The sequence below is a fragment of the Pelophylax lessonae genome (assembly GCF_965119305.1).
Source record: "Pelophylax lessonae genome assembly, chromosome: 4".
In the NCBI taxonomy this organism is placed as follows: domain Eukaryota; kingdom Metazoa; phylum Chordata; class Amphibia; order Anura; family Ranidae; genus Pelophylax; species Pelophylax lessonae.
The window spans coordinates 196748132-196763985 of record NC_138771.1 but is presented as its reverse complement, the minus strand read 5'-3'; the positions used below and the strand labels follow the sequence as shown (position 1 = coordinate 196763985).

The following is a 15854-nucleotide window of genomic DNA, read 5'->3' as shown; positions in this document are numbered from 1 at the left end:
AATAATTAATAAACCAAAGTACTCCAGTCTAAGTAATATAGGATACAAAAGACCAGTTTATACAGTGATGAAAAACAACACTATGTCTTCACGCTTCTGTGCAAATCCATCACCAGGTGAAAACCCTGCTCGCCCTAATTAGATAAGAAACACACAAATGCTCTGTATTCCCCAGTGAGGTGAATCCTCTGAGAACACCTCCTAAATCCTCCTCAGTATGCTTGGGATGGCCACCTTCTCTGGTCTTCAGTATGCTCACACATCCCCCTCATATAAAACATATGGCACAAACATAGTGTACTCCGTTTTACAAATTTTATTAATCCCGCAAAACAAATACACTTACAAAAAACATGGTATCAGAGCACTAAATGCTACTGTCATCAGCCATAATAAAAATGTTAGCGCTAATTTTTATTATGTATGTTTTTGCACAATTGGTTCTGTTGTGATATTGCAAGCAGCTTTATTTCACTTAGGGTATTATCCCCTGCACAGTAATATTTTTTACTTTTACTGTCATTAGCTATCTCACCACCTCAGCAGGAGACCAGCGTGACGTCACGGGCTCGGCTCCCCCCTCCATAAAAACAGCATCAGAGTGCTAAATGTTATTGTCATCAGCCGACTAACCACCTCGGCAGGAGAGCAAGCTTGATATCCCAGGCTCACCTCCTCCCGCCATAGGAATGATATCAGAGTGCTAAATATTACTGTCATCAGCCAACTCACCATGTGAGCAGGAGAGCGGCGTGACGTCATGCCACTCTCCTGACAAGGTGGTGAGTTGGCTGATGACAGTAAGTGTATTTGTTTTGCGGGGATTAATAAAACTTGTAAAATGGAGTACACTATGTCCGTGCCTTATGTGTTACATGAATTGTGTGTGGGGGATGTGTGAGCATACTGGAGACCAGAGAAGGTGGCCATCCCGAGCATACTGAGGAGGATTAAGGAGGTGTTCTCAGAGGATTCACTGCACTGGGGAATACAGAGCATTTGTGTGTTTCTTATCTAATTAAGGTGAGCAGGTTTTTCACCTGGTGATGGATTTGCACAGAAGTGTGAAGAAATAGTGAAGACATTTGGGTGTTTTTTTTCATCACTTTATAAACTGGATGTTTTTTATCCTATATTACTTAGACTGAAATTCTTTTGTTCATTCATTATTTTTGTTAACACAAACTTAAATACAGGTGCATCTCATAAAAATAGAATATCATCAAAAAGTTAATTTATTTCAGTAATTCAATTCAAAAAGTGAAACTCATATATTTTACATAGACGTGTTACACAGAGTGATATATTTCTTGCATTTCTTTCTTTTAATTTTGATGATTATGGCTTACAGCTAGGTAAAACCCAAAATTCAGTATCTCAGAAAATTAGAATATTACATAAGACCAATAAAAAAAATAATTTTAACCACTTTACCACCGGAGGATTTTGCTGTCTTCCGTCCAGGCCACTTTTTGCGATTCGGCGCTGTGCGACTTCAACTGACAATTGCGTGGTCGTGCAACGCCGTACCCAAACGAAATTTACGTCCTTTTTTTCCCACAAACAGAGCTTTCTTTTGGTGGTATTTGATCACCTGTGCGATTTTTACTTTTTGCGCTATAAACAAAAAAAGAGCGTTTATTTTGAAAAAATAACAATATTTTTAAAATTTTTTTATATGAAATTCCCCCCAAAAAAGATGTAAAAACCAATTTTTTTAAAAATTTCTGGCCAATTTGTTTTCTGCTACCTATGTTTGGTAAAAAAAAATCGCAATAAGCGTATTTTGATTGGTTTGCGCAAAAGTTATTGCGTTTACTAACAAAGGGAAAGATTTCTGTCATTTTTGGTGTTTTTTTTTTTAACGCGTAATGGCGGCAATCTGCGATTTTTTTTGCGGGACTGCGACATTGCGGCGGACATATCGGACCCTTGACTGACATTTTTGACACTTTTGGGGGTACCAGTGACAATCAGTGCTATAAATATGCACTGTTACTGTAAAAATGACACTGGCAGGGAAGGGGTTAATTTTATTGGAGAGGGAGGGGTTAATGTATGCCTGGTGCTTACTGACGTGTGGGGGGGGAGGTGACTGAGTGAGTCATGGACAGATCGGATGTCCAGCTATGCTGAACAGTCCGATTTGTCACTCCCTGTCACTATGGAGATCCGCCCGCTTGTGTTTACACAGGCGGGCGGATCTCCACACTAGATCCCCGGCGATCGGGGCAGAGCAGCGGCTATCGCCGCTGCTCCTCCCCTGGCCCGACTCCCGCTGTGAATGAAAACAGCGGGAGCGAGCCTCCGGCGGCGTGCAAGCGCCGCCCAGAAGGGGGAGTGTCTGACGACGTAGTACTACGTCGTCAGACGATAACGAGCCACTCTGCCGCAGTAATATTACTGTGGGCGGTGGTAAAGTGGTTAAATACAGAAATGTTGGCTTACTGAAAAGTATGTTCATGTACGGTATAGTATGCACTTAATACTTTGCCAAAGATAGTGCAGCCTGCTACCAGGAAATTCTAGAGCACTTCATGCTTGCCTCTGTTGACCAGCTTAATGGACATGCTGATTTCATTTTCCAGTAGGACTTGGCACCTGTCCACACTGCCAAAAGTACCAATACCTGGTTTAATGATCATGGTATCACTGTGCTTGCTTGGCCAGCAAACTCTCCTGACCTAAACCCCATAAAGAATCTATGGGGTATTGTCAAGAGGAAGATGAGAGACACCAGACCCAATAATGCAGATGAGCTGAAGGCCGCTATCAAAGAAACCTGGGCTTCCATAACACCTCATCAGTGCCTCAGGCTGATTGCCTCCATGCCACACCGCATTGATGCAGTAATTCATGAAAAAGGAGCCCCAACCAAGTAATGAGTGCACACTATACTGTACATGGACATACAGTGCATTGCGAAAGTATTCGGCCCCTTTGAACTTTTCGACCTTTTGCCACATTTCAGGCTTCAAACATAAAGATATAAAACTGTAATTTTTTTTGAAGAATCAACAAGTGGGACACAATCATGACGTGGAACGAAATATATTGGATATTTCAAACTTTTTTAACAAATAAAAAACTGAAAAATTGGGCTTGCAAAATTATTCAGCCCCCTTAAGTTAATACTTTGTAGCGCCACCTTTTGCTGCGATTACAGCTGTAAGTCGCTTGGGGTATGTCTCTATCAGTTTTGCACATCGAGAGACTGACATTTTTGCCCATTCCTCCTTACAAAACAGCTCGAGCTCAGTGAGGTTGGATGGAGAGCGTTTGTGAACAGCAGTTTTCAGTTCTTTCCACAGATTCTCGATTGGATTCAGGTCTGGTCTTTGACTTGGCCATTCTAACACCTGGATATGTTTATTTGTGAACCATTCCATTGTAGATTTTGTTTTATGTTTTGGATCATTGTCTTGTTGGAAGACAAATCTCCGTCCCAGTCTCAGGTCTTTTGCAGACTCCATCAGGTTTTCTTCCAGAATGGTCCGTTATTTGGCTCCATCCATCTTCCCATCAATTTTAACCATCTTCCCTGTCCCTGCTGAAGAAAAGCAGGCCCAAACCATGATGCTGCCACCACCATGTTTGACAGTGGGGATGGTGTGTTCAGGGTGATGAGCTGTGTTGCTTTTACGCCAAACATAACGTTTTGCATTGTTACCAAAAAGTTTGATTTTGTTTTCATCTGAACAGAGCACCTTCTTCCACATGTTTGGTGTGTCTCCCAGGTGGCTTGTGGCAAACTTTAAACTACACTTTTTATGGATATCTTTAAGAAATGGCTTTCTTCTTGCCACTCTTCAATAAAGGCCAGATTTGTGCAGTATACGACTGATTGTTGTCCTATGGACAGAGCCTCCCATCTCAGCTGTAGATCTCTGCAGTTCATCCAGAGTGATCATGGGCCTCTTGGCTGCATCTCTGATCAGTCTTCTCCTTGTATGAGCTGAAAGTTTAGAGGGACGGCCAGGTCTTCGTAGATTTGCAGTGGTCTGATACTCCTTCCATTTCAATATTATCACTTGCACAGTGCTCCTTGGGATGTTTAAAGCTTGGGAAATCTTTTTGTATCCAAATCCGGCTTTAAACTTCTCCACAACAGTATCTCGGACCTGCCTGGTGTGTTCCTTGTTCTTCATGATGCTCTCTGCGCTTTAAATGGACCTCTGAGACTATCACAGTGCAGGTGCATTTATACAGAGACTTGATTACACACAAGTGGATTCTATTTATCATCATTAATCATTTAGGTCAACATTAAATCATTCAGAGATCCTCACTGAACTTCTGGAGAGAGTTTGCTGCACTGAAAGTAAAGGGGCTGAATAATTTTGCACGCCCAATTTTTCAGTTTTTTATTTGTTAAAAAAGTTTGAAATATCCAATAAATTTCGTTCCACTTCATGATTGTGTTCCACTTGTTGTTGATTCTTCAAAAAAAATTACAGTTTTATATCTTTATGTTTGAAGCCTGAAATGTGGCAAAAGGTCGAAAAGTTCAAGGGGGCCGAATACTTTCGCAATGCACTGTACTTTTCAGTAAGCCAACATTTCTGTATTAAAATCCTTTTTTTTTATTGATCTTATGTAATATTCTAATTTTCTGAGATACTCCATTTCGGTTTTTCACTAGCTGTAAGCCATAATCATTAAAATTAAAATAAAGAAATGCATGAAATATAATACTCTGTGTGTAACCCATCTATATAAAATATATGAGTTTCACTTTTTGAATTGAATTAGTGAAATAAATTAATTTTTTGATGATATTCTAATTTTATGAGATGCACCTGTATATTATCACTGCTTATAATGAGGTAATTGATGAATTTAGAAGAATAATTGGGAAATAGGTGTTGCCCTACTCTATTTTGTTATAAAATGTGGAGGATATGGCTGGCTAGGATTTACTATACAGGTCAGATCAGAAACAGGATGGAACTGACATAAACTGTAGAGGAGTAGATGACTGTCACCCTGCCTTCAGGACTGCACCTTCTATCCAATACCAAACTAAAGTTTTCGTGGAAACTACTGTTGAATTAAGTACATTTCAAAATTTGCCTTTAGAGATTCAAATGCTTTCCTTTCATGCCTTACCCGCTTAAAAACATCCCTATGAAGTCATAGCATGTTTCTTTAATTCCTAGAAATGTTTTTATAGATAAGAATGCATTGTTTGTACATGGGCAATGAACTGATTATAAAACAGAAGATAAAGGGTAGTTGTAAAAACATCAAAATTAGCTATGACTAAAGCACCCAGTAAGTTGAACCAAAAAAATTACTTGCTTTGGCCATCCATCCATTCAATGTGGACAGGGGAATCCTCACCCAGTCGTTTGTGTTGAAGACTTCCCCGACATAAGAAAAAACTGATCAGCACTGCCAGCTATAGAGCTGATCAAATGGCAAAAATCAAAACGGCTGGTTTTACAGAAGTCAATCAGTAGACTTACCCTTCCCATACAAGAATCACAATTTGACCGGCCCCTGCTGAACCGGCTGACTTTCAATCCATGTATTTCAATCCATGTTTAAGGGAGTGTATTCTGCACAGTACAGTAGAATAAGTAGATTTTAACCCTTTTTGCTTTTGGTGTCTATAAACATTTTCATTCAATTTATGTTTAACATTTTCTACATCTGTAGTTTTGCAGCCTCATTTTATGTGCCAACACCTCCGCATTTGACATGGTATCTGATTTCTTAGAAATAGCTAAACCTAGCAAAGTTTCCATATTTGGCTAAGCTCCCATTTGTGTTAGATAATTATCTCCCAATAAGTATAAAAGTCTGCATTCCTTATTAGAACTTTAAGCTGTCTGCCCTTGTCTGATGTCTAAATAGTTGCATTTAGGACAGGAAGACCATTCCCGTGTCGGCCTATGCGATAGCATTGTAAACTGGAACTTTTCCTATAACAACTTCATAAAAAAATCATGTTTTTTAGCAAGGAACATACATTTTGCTGAAGCCCAGAGCCTCTTCTGGATCCAGTGATGTCCACAAATGCCTCAGCCATCCAGGAATCTCCTTCCTGATTGGCTAAGTCACAGCAGTGGTGCCATTGGCTCCCACTGCTGTCAATAAAACTCAGTTAGCCAATGAAGAAAGAGAGGGGGCGGGCCAAACCGCGGCTCCATGTCTGAATGGATACACAGAGCTGCGGCTTGGCTCGGGTGCCCCCATAGTAAGCTGTTTGCTGTGGGGGCACTCAACAGGAGGGAGGGGCCAGGAGCTCCAGCCAGGATCCGAGAAGAGAAGAAGCTGGGCTGCTCTGTGCAAAACTACTGGTAAGTATAACATGTTTGTTATAAAAAAAAACAAGACTTTACAATCCCTTTATTTTCTGACTAAAGCTTCACTTTAATTTCCGCAGCAAACCTGCATTTGTGCACCTTATTGCGTTTGCTGCATTTATACTGCATAGAAAAACAATATTTCAATATTTCCTATTCATGTTTTTTATGTATAGGTTTCAGCCTCCGATGGCTCCAAGCATTTCAGTTTTTAAAGACTGTATAGCGGATGGATTTTCAATTGGCATTGTTGGCTTTGCTGTAGCCTTTTCTGTGGCCAAAGTCTATTCGATCAAACATGACTATGTTATCAATGGTAATCAGGTATGTGTATTTACAGTTATATTGGCATGTCTTTAGCTTATTTTAGTCTAAATGTTCAGTTTTAGTTATTTAGGTACCCAGCCACATCACACTTCATTTTATGTTTGTAAAAAAGTATTGTGGCAATTAAAAACCTCTGTTTATAAATCCAACAGCAGAGAAAAAGCTGAACTAACTTTAGGGCTCCATTGACACCTGAGCGTATCGTTTTCAGGCATTTTTGGGGTTTTTTCAGGCGTTTTTGGGCTTTTTTCAGGCATTTTTGGGCTTTTTTCAGGCATTTTTTAGGCATTTTTTGCAGGTGTTTGGAGGCATGCATTAACATCTAACAAAAACGCTTGTAATCTGCCAAAAAAAAAAAAAAACTCTTGTACTTCTTTGAGCTTCAGGCATTTTGCTTCAGGTGAAAAAAACGCTCATATGTGATTTTGCTTGTTGGGCGTTTGGAGACTTCAGAGATAAACACTTTACGAGCTGAAATTCGCTCAGGTGTGACCAGGGCCTAACTGTTAAACATGTTCCTTAAATTCTACTTATCAATGATCGAAATGTAAAATCTTTCATTAACATTATTTGCAAATTTAGAAATTGAAAAAAAATATATATTTATATATAAAGCTTAAACTGCATAGCCAGCAGAAGTCACTTTCTATATTATTCATAATCACGTTAAGATGATAAGTTTAGATTTATACTACTTTTTTTTAATTGCTATTCACAAGAGGTAAAATTGATCCTTCATTGTAATGTACTGTCCATGTTTGGGTCTATTTTATAAACCTGCAGGAACTGGTGGCCTTTGGAGTAAGCAATATATTTGGTGGCTGTTTCAGAGGATTTGCTGCAAGCACCTCACTATCGCGATCGGCTGTACAGGAAAGCACAGGGGGTAAAACACAGGTAAATGGATTCTCATTGATAATCCCACATAAAATGATCTTTGTTAGCTTTTCTATTGACTTATCCAAAGTATTGACTTTTCCAAAGTATTGACTCATCTTATATATACTATATATATATATATATATATATATATATATATATATATATATATATATATATATATATATATATTAAGTATATACTATATATATATATATATATATATTAAGTATATACTTCCAAAGTACTGACTTATCCAAAGTGCTTGATTATAGATATATAAAGGGCTAGGTAGAAATATACAAATAATATTGTAAAAGCATCTGTGACACAAGCCAGTCAGAAAGGTTTCTTGCCAATTGACTTTCCAAATCATAATACATACATGTACCTCTCTTTTAGGGGGTTGTGACAAATGGCCCCCACCCAAAGGTATTGTGCTAAACCTGTCGGTAAATAGAAAATACCCAGAACACCTTTGCTAAGCGGAAGAGGGGGTGGGTTTAATAATAAAGTTGGCAGTGCACCCGCCCAAAACAAGGCCTCTGTGAACAGAGGGGATTCCCTCCTTGGGAAATGAATCAGTAATCTAAACAATTATCTGGGAGCAGAGGAACTACTGCAATCAGCATATAAGACTAACCATAAGTATTTACACCCGCTGGCCACTTTATCAGGTACACCTTGCTAGTACCGGGTTGGACCCCCTTTTGCCTTCCGAAGTGCCTTAATTCTTGCATAGATTCAACAAGGTGTTGGCAACACCCCTCAGAGATTTTGGTCCATATCGACATGATAGCATCACGTAGTTACTGCAGATTTTTCGGCTGCACATCCATGATGAGAACTCCCGATCCACTACATTCCAAAGGTGCTCTATTGGATTGAGATCTGGTGACTGTGGAGGCCATTGGAGTACAGTGAACTAATTTTAATGTTCAAGATCCAGTTTGAGATGATTTGAGCTTTGTGACATGGTGCATTATCCTGCTGAAAGGAGCCATCAGAAGATGTGTACCCTGTAGTCATAAAATGATGGACATGGTCAGCAACAATATTCAGGAAGGCTGTGGCATTTAAATGATGCTCAATTGGTACTAAGAGGCCCTAAGTGTGCCCAAGGAAAATATCCTCCGCACCATTACACCACCACCAGCCTGAACCGTTAATGCAAGGCAGGATAGATCCATGCTTTTGTGTTATTTACGCCAACTTCTGATCCTACCATCTGAATGTTGCAGCTGAAATCAAGACTCATCCGACCAGGCAACATTTTTCCAGTCTTCTATTGTCCAATTTTGGTGAGCCTGTGTGAATTGTAGCCTCAGTTTCCTTTTAGCTGACAGGGGTGGCACACGGTATGATCTTCTGCTGCTGTAGCCCATCTGCTTCAAGGTTCGATGTGTTGTGCTTTCAGAGATGGTAATATGCATACCTTGATTGTAACGAGTGGTTATTTGAGTTTCTGTTAACTTTCTATCATCTCAAACTAGCCTGTCCATTCTCCTCTGACCTCGACATCAACAAGGCATTTTTGTCCACACAACTGCCACCCACTGGATATTTTCTCTTTTTCAGACCATCTCTGTAAACCCTAGAGATGGTTGTGTGTGAAAATCCCAGTAGATCAGCAGTTTTTGAAATACTTAGACCAGCCTGTCGGGTACCAACAAACATACCAGGTTTAAAGTAATTTAAATCACCTTTCTTCCCCATTCTGATGCTCGGCTTTAACCTAAGCAGGTCCCCTTCACCATGTCTAGATGCCTAAAGGCATTGAGTTTCTGCCATGTGATTGGCTGATTAGCAATTTGCATTACCAAGCAGTTAAACAGGTGTACCTAATAAAGTGATCAGTGAGTGTAGATGCACATCCCTATTGAAATAATGCAAGCTTTATATAGGAAAAGAGTAATCATAGTATATACATCCAAATCCAACGAACAAACAGGCATTATCAGCAAAGGGCCCAATAAGAGTCCTAGTGCACATACACCAGGGTATACAGTATATAGTTATTAATAGAGATACCTTGTAAAGATGAATGTTGCAGCAAAGTCTAGTTGCAGGGGCCTCTGAGGATGATCATGATGTAGCATTCATCTTGATTTTGGAGACCAATGTTATACTCTGCGCTTAGTCCCTAGTAGCGTCTAATCTGTCATGCAGCCTCTTACTAGCTGAAGGATACCTAACCTAGCTCTAGCATATGCTGGTCATTGAGCCCTGAGCTAACTCTAGCTATAGTATCCCAGACTGGAAGAGACAGGGTTAACAATGCAGACCACACACACATCTACACTACTACACATGTACAGAAGAACAGACCTAGATACGCTGTCTGTCACAAGGGTTAAAATACACACTCAAAAAGCTATGGGCAGCTAAACTATAAAAACATAGTAACACTTGCACAATAGTCTCTTTTTCTGGTCTGGGTGAAATACAATAACAGCTACAGGTCCTGGGTGAGTAAAGGTCAAGTTGCTCAGTTTCTCTCTCTCTCTTAACTTTTTTCTTCTGGGGGTTTTTAAACCAACCCCACAGAGACAGAAAGTGATGTACACAAATAATTCACAGTACAGCCACAAATACAGACACTAGGGGGGCAGCATATGTTTGCATATATTACACAAACAAATTTTTTTTAGGAAACATACTTACCTAGTTGGATGCAGCATTAGTCCATCTGTCCCCCGCTGGCTCTAAGACTGAGAAGTGAGCTTGCAAACACTGCTGATCGCTCAGTTCTCAGGCTATCTGCTCTGCCCCCCCCCCACCACACTTACTGGAGTGCTGGAATGTGGAGAAGGCGGGAGCGGCTGGCTTAGGCTCTCAGCGGCTCGCTGAGAGGCTGGGCCAGCTGTCAGCTCAAGCTTCTGGGTGGATCCCAACCATAGGGTGGCCATCTTTCCCCAGCCTGGACTGGCTCTGTGACGTCAGCTGAAAACAGGCCACAGGAGTGCAGAACAGACTGCACTCCGGTGATCCACAGGAGAAGTATAGCCAAATTAACTTTGGCTGTACTTCTCCTTTAAGTCCTCAGTAGAAAAGTGTCAAATTACCCATTACCTCAAATAAGCCACTCAGAGAGAGAATTACTAAAACTGGTGTACTCAGAATCTGGTGCAGCTGTGCATGGTAGCCAATCAGCTTCTAACTTCAGCTTGTTCAGTTAAGCTTTGGCAATAAAACCTGGAAGCTGATTGGTTTCTATACAGAGTTGCACCAGATTTTGCACTCTCCCCTTGAATCCCAAAGTGATATTGCATTTGGTGATGTCTCAGTTTTGCACAGTATGCATTTATAGTGTACCCCAATGTGTTATACATTTTTATATAGTTTTAAAGATTTCTTGGGGGACAGAAAGGATGTTAATTTGGTAGCAAATTCTGATACATATTTTCGTTGCAACCTGGGGATTAATGTGTTGGGGGGGGGGGGCTTGGGGTATTTTTATTTATTTTTATTGTATGTATACAGTACTGTGCAAAAGATATAGGCAGATGTGTAGAAATGCTGTAAAGTAAGGAGGCTTTAAAAAATATATATTTTTAATTGTTTATTTTTATCAATTTACAAAATGCAAAATGAGTGAACACAAGAAAAATCTAAATCTAAAAAACATTTGGTGTGGCTACCCTTTGGCTTCTAACCAGCATCATTTCAATTCATCAAGTTCTTTTAAAGAAGCACAAAGAAACCAGCAATGTTGAGGACTGTAGATGCAGTGGTCGGCCAAGGAAACCTAATGCAGCAGATGAAAGACACATCGTGCTTATTTTCCTTCAACATCAGAAGATGTCCAGCAGTGCCATCAGCCCACAACTGGCAGAAACCAGTGGGACCCAGGTTCACCCATCTACTGTCCGGAGATCTTGCCAGAAGTGGTCTTCATAGAATACAGCCAAAAAGCCATACCTCTGACATGAAAACTCAACTATGCATGAAAACATAGGAACTAAGATGCAGAAAATGGCAGCAGGTATTCTGGGCTAATGAGATAAAATTTGAAATAATTGGCTGCAGCAGGAGGCAGTTTGTTCACCGAAGGACTGGAGATTGGTACAATAATGAATGTCTGCAGGCAACAGTGAAGCATGGTGGGAGTTGCATTTCTGCAAATGGAGTTGAAGATTTGGTCAGGATCAAAGGTGTCCTCAAATTTGGGAAATACAGGCAGATACTTATCCATCAGGCCACACCATCAGAGAGGCATGTGATTGGCCCCAAATGTATTCAGAGAAGAACAACAACCCCAAACATGCAGCCAATGTCATGAAGAACTATTTTCAGCGTAAACAAGAATAAGGAGTCCTTGAAGTGATGGTTTGTCCCCCACACATCCCTTATGTCAACATCATTGAGTCTCTCTGGGATTACATGAAGAGACAGAAGGATTTGAGGCATCCTACACCCACAGAAGATCTGTGGTTAGTTCTCTAAGATGTTTGGAACAACCTACCTGCTGAGTTCCTTCAAAAAATGTGTGTGTGAAAGTGCACCTACAGTAAAAGAATCAATGCTATCATTAAGGCAAAGGGTGGTCACACTAAATATTGATTTGATTTGGATATCTCTTCTGTTCATTTACTTTCCATTTTGGTAATTGATAAAAACAAACTATTAAAACTTCTATTTCTGAAAGCATTGCTAATTTACAGCATTTTTCTGTATATTTTTTTTTTAACCACTTTACCACCGGAGGATTTTCCTGCTAAAAGACCAGGGGGTTTTTTGCGATTTTTTACTGCGTGACTTTAACGGACAATTGAGCGGTCGTGCGACGCTGTACCTAAACGAATTTCACGTCCTTTTTTTCCCACAAACAGAGCTTTCTTTTGGCGGTATTTGATCACCTGTGCGATTTTTTGATCACGCGCTATAAACAAAAAAAGAGTGTAATTTTTGCAAAAATAACAATATTTTTCACTTTTTTTTATATGAAATTCCCCCCAAAAAAATGTAAAAATCAAAATTTTTTAACATTTTCAGCCAATTTGTTTTACGCTACCTATGTTTGGTAAAAAAAATCGCAAAAAGCGTATTTTGATTGGTTTGCGCAAAAGTTATCGCGTTTACTAACAAAGGGAAAGATTTTTGTCATTTTTGGTGTTTTTTTTTTAACGAGTAATGGCGGCGATCTGCGATTTTTTTGCGGTACTGCGACATTGCGGCGGACAGATCGGACCCTTGACTGACATTTTTGACACTTTTGGGGGTACCAGTGACATTACTGCAGTAATCAGTGCTATATATATGCACTGTTACTGCAAAAATGACACTGGCATGGAAGGGGTTAACTGTATTGGACAGGGAGGGGTTAAGTGTGTCCTAGGGGCGTGCTTCTAACTATAGTGGGACATTGCTATTGGTGTAAAAACAAAGATCAACGGTTCTACATAGTAGAACCGTCTGATCTTCATTTTTACACAGGGAGAACTGACAGGCGGCTTGTTTACATAAGCCTCTCTGTCTTTCTCCCGCTGTACCGGCGATCGTAGTGTGACCGGCGGACATCGGGTCCGCCAGTCACACTCCCGCACTCCTCCGTGAACGAGCCGAGGCGGGCGCGCGCCGAGGCGGGCACGCGCTCGCCCGCTATTGGCTCTAGAAGGAGTGACAGGCGAGCGACGTAGACCTACGTCACTCTGCCTGGCCGGGGCCGACTGGCGCAGTAAATATACTGTGCGCAGTCGGCAAGTGGTTAATAGAGTGCAGATGCTGTAATAAATTGTGATTTCAGGCTCCTCATTATAAGCTCACTTGTTTTTTTGGCAGGCCCTGTATATTTTAGTTTTTTTCTATTTTTTACACTTTTTTTCATGGCGGGTCTGGATATGGTTAGTGGAATCCTAATCCAAACTACCCTTACAGCTGTGGAGCAACAGGTCACTGTAGTCAACCAGCAATAGATCACTATAGAAGTCATGTACTGCTGCAGAGAGAAGCTGGACAGAGCTGAAACAGCTGCTGTTAGAAAGTTCCATGATGTCACTACACTCCTAGAATCATTGTGTTTACAATCAATTCTACAGCAAGCTTTTATGGGGTGATCTGTAGATGGATTGGAAGCCTGGGATTGATAAGGCTGCTCCTGGGCTGAATGATGGGTCCCAGCTAGTGATTCTAGCACTGGAAGATGCCAGGACCCAAGAGAAGCACTGTGTCTGGGTCCCATTGTAAAATTGTCTATGGGACTCAAAGTGGTTAAGCAAAGGAAAAACCCATACTTGTACTAATAGTTTGTTGCTACCCACTTGTTATAAGCATGTCACGTGTGGCCAGATAACTGTGGACCCTTTATAGCAATAGCAGCTGCAGATGGGTGGAGGGTAGGAAGTGACATTGAAGAGGATGCAAAGAACCAGACACACAGGAGTCACAAGGACTGAAGGTGAGAGTAGGCTCATTACCAATGTTCAGGTTTCCTTTGCTTCCAATTATACAACCTTGTATATTCCATTTATTTAAATTTATGTTTATATACAATTGCACACCACATGCTGTACGTTTGCATTGGGGTGTCACAGGGGGGATGTGGTGCTTTAAATGTTTTGTAGTACTTTTATTTATTCTACTATAATTGTTTTAACACTTTTTATCTTTTTTTAAATGTAACTTTATTGTTATCACAAGGGGGCTAACAAGCCCCCTATGTAATAGTATAGGCAGATAATATTTCCTATTTATGGAGATATTGGGGTTCTAATAAACCCTCAATATTGCCTCAGCACAGATCATGCTTGATTAGCTGCTACCCCAGTACAGAAGCCAGAAAATGACAGCTCCGAACCCAGAAGTGACATAATACATGTTGCTTCCAGGTTTCTTAGAGTCCAGGAACCACTGCATGCACCACTGGGGAGGGGGGGGGGGGGGTTAATCTCTAAAGCAGAGATCTAAAAATCCATACCAAGTTCAAGACTGCAGTCATGAACTTGCTTTAACCCCTTGACAACCAGGACATTTATAAACATACCTTTGTAGACAAGGAGTTAAAGAACTTGTTGGCCTTTTTAAATATTAACTTTGGTAACTTCGTACCTTAGTAGTAACTGAGTAGTAAATTAACTTAATACTTAAAGCATTTGTTACCCTAAAATGGATCCTGTTTCTTTAAAGCATGGTATACAGAACAGTGCTTGTGCTGTGTAATTTGGGCCCCTGTATCACCTGAAATACCTGGCTGATCCTACCTGGTTCTGCTCTCCTCCCTGTCAACTGACCATGGTTTATCATGGCTGCTGAGCCCTGACACTGTGGTTAGTTTACGTGCCTCCGTCATCCACTGCTGTCCTCTGTCCCCCTCTCCCCCCTCCCTCCCTGCCTGTCAGCTTGTGACAGTGCCTGCCCCCTCCCCTCCTGCTGCTGAAATTACTTTTTAATTTTAATATAATCCTCTGTCTTTAACGATTGGCCGATCACACGCCGCAGATGTACGACGCCAGTCTGGCTCTCCCAGGCAAAGTCCCGTACATGTATGGCCCTCGCCTGGGAGGAGCTAGGGGGCGATCACGCGCCGCTGGAGGCGCGCTCCCAAACCCGCTCATCAGCAGGGGAGCTAGTGCGTGTGGCAGGTGGCTCCGATGGCCGCCGGCCACTCGCAATCTCCCGCTGCTGACAGAGAAGGACGGACAGCTGATGTAAACACAGCCATCTGTGCTTCTCCCTGAAGTGATCACAGATGTCATGTGATCCTGCTATATAGGATCACATGTCTCTGTGATGACTTCACAAGCCATGCCCCCCACAGTTAGAATCACACCCCTAGGGTCACATTTAACCCCTTGATCACCAGTAATGTTAACCCCTTCCCTGCCAGTGTAATGTTTACAGTAACAGTGCATATTTTTAGCTGTACTAATGTCACTGGTACCCCTAAAAGTATAAAAAATGTCAGTTAGGGGTCCAATCTGTCCGCTGCAATGTCCCAGTCCTGCAAAAAATCCCAGATCGCCGCCATTACTAGTAAAAACAAAAAAACAATAAAAATGACATAAATCTTTCCCGTATTTAGTAAACGCAATAACTTTTGTGCAAACCAATCAAAATACGCTTATTGCAACTTTTTTTTACCAAAAATATGTAGCCAAAAACAAATTGGCCTAAAATGTTAAAAAATTTAGATTTTTACATTTTTTTTTTGAGTATTTCATTATAAAAGAATGTAAAAAATATTGTTATTTTTTTCAAAATTGTCGCTCTTTTTTTATAGCGCAAAAAATAAAAATCGCACAGGTGATCAAATACCACCAAAAGAAAGCTCTGTTTGTGGGAAAAAAAGGGACGTCAATTTTGTTTGGGTACAGCGTCGCACGACCGCGCAATTGTCCG

At 40.8% G+C, this 15854-nt stretch overlaps 1 protein-coding gene across 1 annotated transcript in view; it reads left to right on the top strand.

Moving 5' to 3' along the window:
- SLC26A3 (solute carrier family 26 member 3) overlaps positions 1-15854 on the top strand; it is a gene marked incomplete at both ends in the record, with an annotated part of 55526 nt that overhangs the window by 14772 nt on the left and 24900 nt on the right. Inside the window, 2 exons of the mRNA XM_082253530.1 lie at positions 6488-6635; positions 7422-7535. Of these exons, the coding sequence (XP_082109656.1) occupies positions 6488-6635; positions 7422-7535 (262 nt within the window). The remainder of the gene's footprint in view (positions 1-6487; positions 6636-7421; positions 7536-15854) is intronic.